This window comes from Oryctolagus cuniculus, chromosome 5 (assembly GCF_964237555.1).
Source record: "Oryctolagus cuniculus chromosome 5, mOryCun1.1, whole genome shotgun sequence".
In the NCBI taxonomy this organism is placed as follows: Eukaryota; Metazoa; Chordata; class Mammalia; order Lagomorpha; family Leporidae; genus Oryctolagus; species Oryctolagus cuniculus.
In genome coordinates, this window is record NC_091436.1 from 120,315,624 (window position 1) to 120,328,225 (window position 12,602).

The following is a 12,602-nucleotide window of genomic DNA, read 5'->3' on the forward strand; positions in this document are numbered from 1 at the left end:
CAATGTGATCATTCATTAGGAAATATAAAATAATATTAGATTTGAAAAGAAACAATTATGCATGTTAAATTTGGATATTTCTGCTGTGTGTGTGTGTGTGTGTGTGTTTGTGTTTGAAGTTCAGGAAATAAAAGTATATTTCCAATATAGATTACCTAAAGCAATGTGATAAAATTATCCAAGAAATTTAAAGAATAAAATACCTCAAATTCCAAGGAATCACATTTAACTTATGTGAAGAAAATCTAGAACCCACAACGTAAGGTAAGAAGAAGATAACCAGTTGAATTCATATTCTCCAAAGTCAGGTTGCAAACATAGAAGAAAATAGGCAACTCCTTCCCCATTACATTTTGTGTGAATTTCATTTTGTTTCACGTCATACTCGAGCATAATAAAATGGTTTCTTGAGTGTATCTGTGTGTTTTAATTCACCAAATTTCAAAATAGTTTATTGCAGAGAAATATGAGGAAACTTTAAAATGTTCATGGAAAATGGAATTGAAAAGTAGATTTTTCAGAATCTTCATTTTTCATGAACTTTTTGAAGTCCCTTGGTAGTAGTCACAATGAATGTAATAGTCAAACTATAAAAGATTTTTAAAGTAACAATGCCTTATCGGTAGGACTTCCAGAACAATGGAGTAAATACCCTGAAAAATCTGTGCTTTCAGAAAAGCAACACAACATTGAAATAACATTTTTCAAAATTAACTATTTAAGATCTCTGCAACATAATTAGGCTTACAAAATATCCAAGGAGCCTTTACTTTGAAAAAAAAAGCCCAACTTTTTAAAAAAGATTTATTTATTTATTTGAAAGGCAGAGTTATAGAGAGGCAGAGGCAGAGAGAGAGAGAGAGAGAGAGAGAGATCTTTCATCGGCTGGTTCACTCTCCAAATGGCTGCAACTGCTGAGCTGATCCAAGGCCAGGAGCCAGGAGCCAGGAGCTTCCTCCAGGTCCCCCAGGAGGGTGCAGGGGGCAAGGGACCTGGATCAACTTCCACTTTTTCAGGCCATAGCAGGGAGCTGGATCAGAAGAGGAGCAGCCAAGACTCAAGCTGGTGCCCACATATGCTCCCAGCACCGCAGGTGGCAGGTTTACCTGCAACGCCATGGTGCCAGCCCCCAAAATGCAGAATCTTGGAAAGAACAGTGAGATTTGTGATTTTTGTTTTGACTGATACTTAAAAGCCATGCATATGGGACCAGAGCTGTGGCACAGAGGGTTAAAGCCCTGGCCTAAGGCATCGGCATCCCATATGGGCTCCAGTTCTAGTCCCGGCTGCTCCTCTAACGATCCAGCTCTCTGCTATGGCCTGGGAAAGCAGTAGAAGATGGCCCAAGTCCTCAGGCCCCTGCACCTGCATGGGAGACCTGGAAGAAGCTCCTGGTTCCTGCCTTCGGATCAGTGCAGCTCCGGCCCTTGCGGCCATCTGGGTAGTGAACCAGTGGATGGAAGACCTCTCTCTCTGCCTCTACCTCTCTCTGAAACTCTGTCTTTGAAAAAAAAAATCTTTAAAAAAATTTATGCATATTTATGGGGTACCATGTAATGCATCCAAACATGTATACACTTTGTGTGATTTTTAGTTTAGTGTAAACAACAATGTCACCAAAGTTTCTTTTGGTGAAAATATTTAAATCATTTCTTCTAGCTCTGCCTTTCAAATAAATAGGTAAATCCTTAAAAATAAATATTTGAAAGTAATCTATAAAAGTTTTTAAAAATTAATATAACTTTCAAATACTTGAGAAGGGTAGCATAAGAAAAAGTAAACAATCTAAGTCCATATATTTAGAAACAAAGATATATTCTGTTGTGGGGTAAATCAACAGTATACAAGCTAGATTACATTTTTTGTATCAGTATTCACCAGAAGACTTGAAACTAGGGATATTGAGTTGGAAAGTTACTGCTATTCATTACAAAATTTCTTCTCATTATTTATTCTTTGAATGCATTCTGAATTAAAATAATTTAAAGATTTTTATTTATTGATTTGAAATCAGAATTACAGAGAGAGAGACAGACAGAGTGAGAGAGATCTTCCATCACCAGTTCATCCCCAGATGGCTGCAACAACCAGTGCTGGGCCAGGACAAAGCCAGGAGCTTCTTTCAGGTCTACCATGTGAATGGCAGGAGCCCAGATACTTGGACCATCTTCTGCTGCTTTCCCAAGGACATTAGCAAAGAGCTGGATAGGAAGAGGAGATGCTAAAACACTGGACAAAAATTGGCACCCATAGCGGTGTTGGCATTGCAAGCGGTGCCAGCTAAGCCACAAGGCTGACCCTGAATAAGAATTTTAAATAAAAAATGACTATTTGGACTTTCCTGGGAGAAAAGAGAGTTTCATAAATATTTAAGTTTCATTTGAAAAGTAGAGTAATAAAAATAGAGGCAAAAAAATGAGGCTTAATATTTAGCCCTTGTAAATGAATGGAGAGAAATTAATGAGATAATTGCATATAATTAAGGATTGGGATATGTGGACATATTAATGAGTTTGCATGCCAGATTAGTGAACAAAATGTATTTGAAAAATAATCAATCCTTTAACATACAACATCTAGTTGTTTTGTATCTGAGATGGTAAATTAATATTTTTCTTAAATTCACTTCATGTTTGCCCTTTTGTATTGGTACTTACCTGAGCACCACTGATAAGAAGATATGTTTACACCTATCATTCACATCAAGATTTCCCACTAAAGCTCAATTTATTTCAGATATTTTCTACTTCAGTAATTCTGCCCACAGCCCTAGTCACTGGAGCAGAGACAGGTACATAAATTAAAACAATATCCGGTTAAAAACAGAGCCTCATTTATTAGAAAAACTATAAATAGTTAAAGTCCCTTGGCTTTTTTAAAAGTTCTAGATTCCATTATAAACCTTTCAACTGATCTTTCCACAGAATGAAGATACTATACTATCTCTTCCATTTTCTGTGTTACATGACCTTCATTCTACCAGGTAAAAGAGATATTCTTAGTATTTTTACATATACCTTATAGCTAGAAATAGAAATATTGGATTCTTTGGAAAATGAATGTGCTTAACACAATCATGTCAATTAAAGTGTTGTCACTGTTGAATTTTGGTATCCTCATTTAGAATACCACCATGTTAATTCACCTACTTAACTTTCAAATTCAGTATGCAGATAAAACATGAAAAAGATGAGATCCTTCATCTTATTTGTATCTTGATTTTAATGTTTAGATATTGAAATGATTAGGAAAGCAATAATTTATTAAATTCATTTTTTTAACTTTTATTTAATGAATATAAATTTCCAAAGTACGGCTTATGGATTACAATGGCTTCCCCCCCATATCATCTCTCCCACCCGCATCCCTCCCCTTTCCCACTCCCTCTCCCCTTCCATTCACATGAGGATTCATTTTCGATTCTCTTTATATGCAGAAGATCAGTTTAGCATACATTAAGTAAAGATTTCAACAGTTGCTCCCACACAAACATAAAGTGAAAGATAATAGATGATTTTTTAAATGATGATGAAATCAGATCAGACCTATTGTCATGTTTAATCCCAGTGAGAGTCAAGTTGGGAATTGATAATTTCTTCTTCTTTTTTTTTTTTTTTTTACAGAAGATCAGTTTAGTATACATTAAGTAAAGATTTCAACAGTTTGCACCCCCATAGAAACACAAAGCGAAATATACTGTTTGAGTACTAGTTATAGCATTAAGTCTCAATGTACAGCACATTAAGGACAGAGATCCTACATGAGGAGTAAGTGCACAGTGACTCCTGTTGTTCACTTTACCAATTGACACTCCTGTCTATGGCATCAGTAATCTCCTTTTGCTCCAGTCATGAGTTTCCAAGGCTATGGAAGCCCTCTGAGTTCTCCGACTCTTATCTTGTTTAGACAAGGTCATAGTCAAAGTGGAGGTTCTCTCCTCCCTTCAGAGAAAGGTACCTCCCTCTTTGAAGACCTGTTCTTTCCACTGGGATCTCACTCACAGAGATATTTCATTTAGGGTTTTTTTTTTTGGTTTTTTGTTTTTGTTTTTTTTTTTTTGGCCAGAGTGTCTTGGCTTTCCATGCCTGAAATACTCTCATGGGCTTTTCAGCCATATCAGAATGTCTTTAGGGCTGATTCTGAGGCCAGAGTGCTGTTTAGGACATCCACCACTCTATGAGTCTGCTGAGTATCTCGCTTCCCATGTTGGATCACTCTTCCCTTTATTTATTCTATTAAATTCATTTTTAAGACTCAGAAGTGTAGGCTTGATAGTAAATAGGACCCACAGAAAATAAATGGACTGAGAACAACAGTATATATCTCATGGGATATCAATAGCATAATCTATAATGTGATCCAGGATATATCTAGAATATGCTGGACAATGAGGAACAGTAGGAATAAAAGGACAAATAAAAGATGTAGGACCTCAAACATCCTTGTTAAATTAATCAATGTATTAATAAAAGATTTAGTAATGTCCTATGAACCAATTTAAAAGAAGTAATAAAACATGTATTGCTGTGAATACCTGGATGGTCAATCTTAAGAGGTTTAGCCACTTAACCAATGAACTATTTATAACAATGGAGATATAGTTTCATATTCCTATATGTTCCATTTAGCCCTAGAAAAAATGGGATCCTAAAATGTACATAATATAGCAGATACAAAATTGGGATCAATTCAGAAGACCTAGATTTTTTGACTAGCTCATTACCTAATAATAGCTTTGTGTACCTTGCCACTCAGATTTTACAGAATTGTCAACATCTGTAAAATAATACAAAGAAAATACAAGTATAACTAGTAATAAACTTAAAAAATTAAAACCTGACATATTGTTTTATGCCTATTGATTATATTTACCTCAAAAGAATGCAGTATTAATTCAGTGAATAAAGTATTAGAATATAATCCTATAAACTAAAATTTGTCAATTTAGATGTTTTTATTTTGATAGAGTTGTTGGTGTTGATACAGTCATTATTAGTAATGAACAGAACATGAGGAAATGAGGGTCTGAAATATGATTAGGAAAGGCAATCAGGCATATAAGCTGGCATGTCAATCAATTACCACATAATAGTGTTATTTACTAAGCACAATTCTAGACTCTGAGATAGCATAAATAAATTCACCCTCCAGTGGAATAAAGAAAATTGATCTGAGTTAGGTTTGTATAAGTATTATTTAAACAGCAAGAATAGTGAAATTATAGGAATGGTGCAAATTTGAGGAAATGTACTGAATTCCCTAATAAAGTGCTTTGAAATTTAGAGTAACACAGAGAGGCAATAGTAAAAGCAAATAGATGTGTGTTTTCTGTATGCAAACAGCTTTCCATATTTTTTCACATAGACATATGATCTGATCTTTCAGATAACATTGTGAGATGACTATTATAGACTGTTTATAGAAGAGGAACATAACATAAAAGAAAATTTTTCAAGGTGACACTACAATGTGTCACAAGTGGAACACAAATGTAGATTTTTCAGATCCTAGCGTATTTTTTTTCTTTTTCATCATAATGCTTCTGATAGTAAACACTGAGGTTAAATAAAAGGCTGAGGGTTTGGCATTGTGGTGTAGTAATAGTAGGTAAATCCACTGCCTGTGACATTTGCATCTCATGTGGACGTAGGTTCCAATCCCAACTGCTCCACTTCTGATACATCTCCCTGCTAAAGCACCTGGGAAAGCAGCAGGAGACAGAATATGGCCCAAGTGCTTGGGTCCCTGCACCCAGGTGAGAGACCTGGAAGAAGCTCCTGTCTCCTGGCTTCCATCTGGTCCAACCCTGATTGTTGCAGCCATTTGGGGAGTGAACCAGCAGACAAAACACTTCTTTCTCTGTCTCTCTTCCCTCTCTCTTTGAAACTCTGCCCTTCGAATAAATAAAATAAATCTTAAAAAAAAAAGAAAAGGCTGAATAAAAAAGCACAAGGTCAAATGGAAGAAAGCTGCACTTCAGATGTATAGGGTCTGTATATCATCAAATTCAGCATTGACTGAGAACTATAGGAATCTTTAAACAAGGTTTTGAGGACATTTGATTTGAGAATAGTGACCACAAGCTTACTTTACCCTTTGACTCTGTAATAAATACTAAGTTATGAAATATACAGGAATGCACAAAAAGCCATCTTTTTTTCTTTACCATTAGCAGACCAATGAAACAGGAAGGGTAATACAAAATATCAGAGCAGATTGCTTGGAAGCAGTTCACAGAATAATACATATGCGTTTTACAATAGTGTCTTTGGCTACCGATAAAAAGCTAAAATAAAGGAATGAAAAGAGTTCAGTCTAAGTGATTATTCTGACGGAAAAACAGTGTTTTGTCCAAACAGGGTGACATTATGCTGGAGAGGTCAGTCACAGAAAATCGATAGATTAGTACTGACAGTGGTTGAAACATGAAGGAATTGAGTACAACATAATCAATTCATAAAGACAGTCAAGTCAGCATACTATCATGGATTACAGAGTGTGATTGCCATTAAGTAACCCTACAAGAGCTATACTGGCCGGCGCCAGTGCTCAATAGGCTAATCCTCTACCTAGCGGCGCCGGCACACCAAGTTCTAATCCCGGTCGGGGCACTGGATTCTGTCCCGATTGCTCCTCTTCCAGTCCAGCTCTCTTCTGTGGCCCGGGAAGGCAGTGAAGGATGGCCCAAGTGCTTGGGCGCCTGCACCCGCATGGGAGACCAGGCGAAATCACCTGGCTCCTGGCTTCGGATCTGCGCAGCGCACCGGCTGTGGCAGCCATTTAGGGGGTGAACCAACGGAAGGGAAGACCTTTCTCTCTGTGTCTCTCACTAATTCTGCCTGTCAAAAAAAAATAAAATAAATAAAAAAAGAAGAGTGAAGAGATGTTCATTTGTGGTGAATTGTTAGCTAGAAAACAGTGTCAGTTCTGGTGCTAGACTAGGTTTTACCAAATTTAAGATCAAGGCAACTAAATTTCTTAGATAATTTGTTTACTCGGGAAATTTAAAGAAAGGAAAATATCCCCAAATCCCAAAAGTGTGAGGAACTTCATGATAACAGTGGACAATGGGACTATACCTTACTCAATTAGAGTGGATACAAAGCAAAACATATAACAAAACACATGTTAAAATATGGAAGATTAAAATATGAAAGTTAACAAATATTGATTTCAAACAAGAAATTTCAATGAGCATCAGAAAATATTACGGTGACCAGTGTTGTGGTGCAGCTGGTTAAAATTTCTGTGCTGACAGCACTTCACATCAGAGCATCAGTTGAATTCTGGCTGTTCTGCTTCTGATCCAGTTCCCTGCTAATGTGCATGGGAAAACAGTGGGAGATGTCCCAAGTACTTTGGTCCCTGCTATCCATATGAGAGACCTAGACGGGGTTCCAGGCTCCCACTTTCAGCCTGACCCAACCCTAGTTATTGCAACCATTTGGGGGAATGAACCAGAAGATGGAAGAACTCTTTCTCTCTGTCTCTCTGCCTTTCAAATAAATAAGATAAATCTTTTAAAGATAAATAATATTATTAATTGAATGTAATAAAAAGATACAGAGACAGGCATTGTGGTATATGCATGTTAAGTATCCGCTTGGCTGCCTGCATTTCATGTTCAAATCCCAGCTACCCTCCTTGCAATCCAGGTTGCAGTTCCTGCCTATGGGAGGTAGAAGATGATGGCCCAAGTATTGAGCCTCTGCCACAATTACAGGAGATCAGGATGTGAGTTCCAAGTTCTTGCTACAGCCTGGCCCAGACCCGGCTGTTGAGACCATTTGGGGGAAGAACTAGTGGATGGAATCTCTCCTTCTCTACCTCCTCCTTCATCTCTGTGTCTCTGTCTTTCAAATAAATAAATATATATTTTTAAATATTCTTTTGAAAGAAACCCAAAACCTAGAATCCAAGTCTAACAGCATCAGAAGTTTGCCTGAATTTCAGGATTTCAAGGTTAATATAATAGTCTAAAATCAATGTCACTACATGAGATTAGAGAAAGCTAATTTTAATAAGTCAATAAGAAAAGATGATTTGTGTAAAAGCAATTACTTTTAAGTGACTCTTTTTAAAAGTTTTTTTTTTTTAAGATTTATTTGTTAATTTGAAAGTCAGAGTTACACAGAGATAGTGGTCTTCCATCTGCTGGTTCACTCCCCAGTTGGCTGCAATGTCCGGAGCTGTGCTGATCCAAAGCCAGGAGCCAGGAGCTTCTTCCGGGTCTCTCACCTGGGTGCAGGGGCTCAAGCATTGGGCCATCTTCTACTGCTTTCCCAGGCCATAGCATAGAGCTGGATTGGAAGTGGAGCAACCAGGACTTGAACTGGCACCCATATGGGATGCTGGCACTGCAGGCAGCGGCTTTACCCTCTACACCACAGCACTGGCCCTTTAAATGATTATAAGTGTTTGAAAGACTGCAATTGAAGAAAAACAGTATCATTATTCACAATATATGATGTTTTTTGTAGAAAATCAAAGGGATCCATAGTAAAATAAAAATAATGCATAGGTGAATTTAGCAAAACTGTTAGATACAGATCAATGTAAATATATATATACCTGTATATTAATGCCTAAATATTATATAATTTCAGTATCATTTAGAATAGCATTGAAATATCAACTACAAAAGGAATAACTCTACAGAAAGATAATGAGATCTCTACACAAAAAAACTAAAACATATCAACTGATTAAATAAGATCTAAATTCATGAAGGGATATGCTGCATTAACAGATTGGAGTACTCATTGTTGTAAAGCTTGGATATTTCCAATCTGATTGACAGAGTTGATGTAATCTTCAAAACAACTTAAAAATTGCTTGATTTTTTGTTTTATTTTGTTTTGCTATACTTGATGTAGTAATTCTGAAATTTATATGGAAATGAAAAACACCAAATAATAACAAACATAGTATTGTGGAAAGAAGACTGAGATGGGAGAACTTGATCAACAAAACAGTGTTATATTGAAAGGAAAAATGTATCAATGGAGTAGAACAGAGAGTCCAGAAAAATCCACACACTACAGACCTTTGATTATTATTATTTTTTTATTTGACAGGTAGAGTTTACAGACAGTGAGAGAGAGAGAGACAGAGAGAAAGGTCTTCCTTCCATTGGTTCACCACCCAAATGGCCGCAACGGCTGGAGCTACACCGATCTGAAGCCAGGAGCCAGGTGCTTCTTCGTGGTCTCCCACGTGGGTACAGGGGCCCAAAGAGTTAGGCCATCCTCTGCTGCTATCCCAGGCTGCAGCAGAGAGCTGGACTGGAAGAGGAGCAACCAGGACTAGAACCGGTGCCCATATGGGATGCCAGCCGTAGGTGGAGGATTAACCTAGTGAGCCACGGAGCCGGCCCCAGACCTTTAATTATTGATAAAGATGGTACCACAGGACAACATAGCAAATAAACTTTTCAATAAATGGGGCGATTTCATTACACAACCTGAAAAGTAAAAATGAAACTCGACCTCTACCTCTTACCATAGCTAAATGTAAGAAAAAAATGCATCACACAAGTAAAAACAGGACAATTCACTAATGATCTTATCACAGAAGGGTGATATTTATTCATCAGTAATTTTTTGCAAATTAAAAACATCATTGAGTAAAAAGACAAGTTTTATATTGAAAATCATATCTGTAGTATGTTTATAATGCAAAGGATACATAAACAGAAAATATGAAAAGTGAGTACAAAACTATTTAAAAAGACAAATAACTCTGTAGCAAAATGGTCAGGGATTGATCATTTTCTAAAAATAGATATCTATTAACTCAGTAAATATAAGAAAAGATGTCAAACTTCCTCAATAGTTAGAAAAATGAATTTTATGGTGAAATATGACATGGAGTGTATGAGCTTTCATTACATTCATTTCAGATAGAATTACAACTTTTAAGCAGTGATTGGTTTTGAATGTCTGTTGCAATTATTATACAATGGTACAAGAAGTTTAAGTTATCATAACTGATTTGGAAATATGTTTGGTATTATTTATTAATGTTGAAGCCATGTACACACATTACCTTTACATTCTACCCTTGGGAATATTTCTAATGGAAACACATGAAAATGAGCCCCAAAATTAAGTTCTAGAGTATCCCAAAACTGTAAGCAATTTATTTGTCAGGAAATAAGTTTTAAATTAAATACATTGACATAACAGTGTGTATTCTGATAATTAAAATGTAAGAATTACAATATGCAATTTGTGAATGACTTTCAATAAAAATTTGAGTGAATGAAATGTTAAAAAAGTATTTGTACTGTATAGTTGCATTCACACAAAATTTTAAGTGTGCAAAAAATTACAAATCAAGAAATTGATGTCTTAATAAATGAGAAATTGGGATTTGATTATGCTTGTGAAGAAGCACAAGTGGCATGTTGATCATGTTCTATTTCTTAATCTGGGTAGTGCTTATGTGAGTACTTAACTTTTGAATTATACTCTTATTTCAACATTTATGTTTAGACACTTCTACAAGTTTGCTTTTCCTTTATAGAGTATAGAAATAAAAGAAATAGAAGAAATAAACCGTATGATTTTTATTATACATTTCTATAACTAAAACTTATTGTTTTGTTTCAAAAACAGAATGTATCTATATAATATAATATACAGACCTCAAGAAGATCTAGAATTTGTACAAATTTAGGATATAGCAGCATTGATACTAAACTGAAATCATTTCAAAGGCAGAGAGGGGTTTTCAATAGTGTGAAACAATAATTCATTAAAATTGAAAACTTTTGCTTTGCATTTCTGTATGTCAACATTATAAGAATTTTTACATTTTGGAAAGTAAATATGCATTTGTCTTATAATAAAATTGCTGTTGCCTACAACTATAACTAACAAAAACATTAAGTAAGGAAAAATGATTTGGAACAAATACGGCAGATAAAATCATTATTATTTTTTTTTTTTTGACAGGTAGAGTGGACAGTGAGAGAGAGATAGAGAGAAAGGTCTTCCTTTGGCCGTTGGTTCACCCTCCAATGGCTGCCGCGGCCAGCGCGCTGCGGCCGGCGCACCGCGCTGATCTGATGGCAGGAGCCAGGAGCCAGGTGCTTTTCCTGGTCTCCCATGGGGTGCAGGGCCCAAGCACCTGGGCCATCCTCCACTGCACTCCCTGGCCACAGCAGAGAGCTGGCCTGGAAGAGGGGCAACCGGGACAGAATCCGGCGCCCCAACCGGGACTAGAACCCGGTGTGCCAGCGCCGCTTAGGCAGAGGATTAGCCTAGTGAGCCACGGCGCCGGCGATAAAATCATTATTAATATATTAAAATCTTTTATCCATTGAACACTTGAAAAGTCACCCCAGGACCAATGTTTTGGCCTAGCAGGTTAAACCATTGCCTGTGACACCAGCATACTTCACTTTCAATCCAGCTCCCTGCTAATGGCCTGGGAAAAACAGCAGAACATGGCCAAGTACATGGGTCCCTGTACCCACATGGGAGACCCAGAGGAAGCTCCTAGCTCCTGGCTTCAGCCTGGCACAGCCCTAAGCAATACAGCCATTTTGTGAAAGAATCAGCAGATGGAAGATCTTCCTCTCTGTCTTTCCTGGTCTCCTCTGTAACACTACCTTTCAAATAAATAAAAATTTTAAAAATCTTTTAAAAAATCATCCTAAAAATAATCAGCAAAGTGTATGAACAATTAAGAAAGACAGAAAAATATTCAAGATAAATTATCTAAGACATGAAAATTAAAATTACAATGAGAATTCTTTATTTGGGGTAAAATTTATGGCCTTGTCAGCAGCAGCATAAGTTAAAACCTTAGAATCTTACTCTTTTAAACCATCTTAAGGATACATCAAATAAGCCCTAAATGTTGTAAAACACATTTGTCATAATCTGAAGTATCAAAACCTTGGATAGGAACTGATTTATCCAGAAGTATCTGAAAGATTAAATAAATTATAATATGTAATCCCAAGGAGATATCATGTAGCTCAAAATTAATCTTGAATCTTGTTAAGAAGAAAAATATGCAGCACAACATTTTAAATCATATATTAATTTAAAATATTTCAATTTTATACATACCTAGGATTCCAAAATAATAGTGTATTCATATCTTTTGGAATTTTCTAAATTTGGTACAATACACATACAATATTTTTATCAAAAAGTAATGTATACTTAAATAAAAGATCAATAATTTCAGATACTCTCTTGTCATTGTAGCCACATGCTCTTTGGTGGAGGCTGATCGCTGCTCAAGATATAAAGGTTTGTGTAGAAGAAAGTGTCACATGGATGAAAAGCAGGTTGATGTATGTTTCGCACCATTTAAGATTTGCTGTGTCGACAGGCCATCTATTGATGATTAATTCTGAGATGGAAAACATCCGTCTCAACAAAGAAGCTGCATGTGCACCAGTGCAGAGAGTTTTAAGATTACTTTTAAAGTCTCTGAAATAAATGATTAAACACATAAACCAATATTGTTACAGTTCTTTATAAGGTGTTAATATATTCACTTAAACAAAGAAATGAGGTAGGGACTCTAATTTTCTCTAAGATGGAGGTTTTATTAGATACATCTGGAGCTAATTTCTTACC

General features: G+C 36.2%; 1 protein-coding gene across 1 annotated transcript; it reads left to right on the forward strand.

Moving 5' to 3' along the window:
- The first annotated feature begins 2,925 nt into the window (after positions 1–2,925).
- DEFB114 (defensin beta 114) lies at positions 2,926–12,370 on the forward strand. The gene is made up of 2 exons (XM_017344866.2): positions 2,926–2,983; positions 12,225–12,370. Exons 1-2 carry the CDS (start codon positions 2,926–2,928, stop codon positions 12,368–12,370), a joined length of 204 nt encoding a protein of 67 aa, XP_017200355.1.
- Positions 12,371–12,602: the final 232 nt, after the last annotated feature.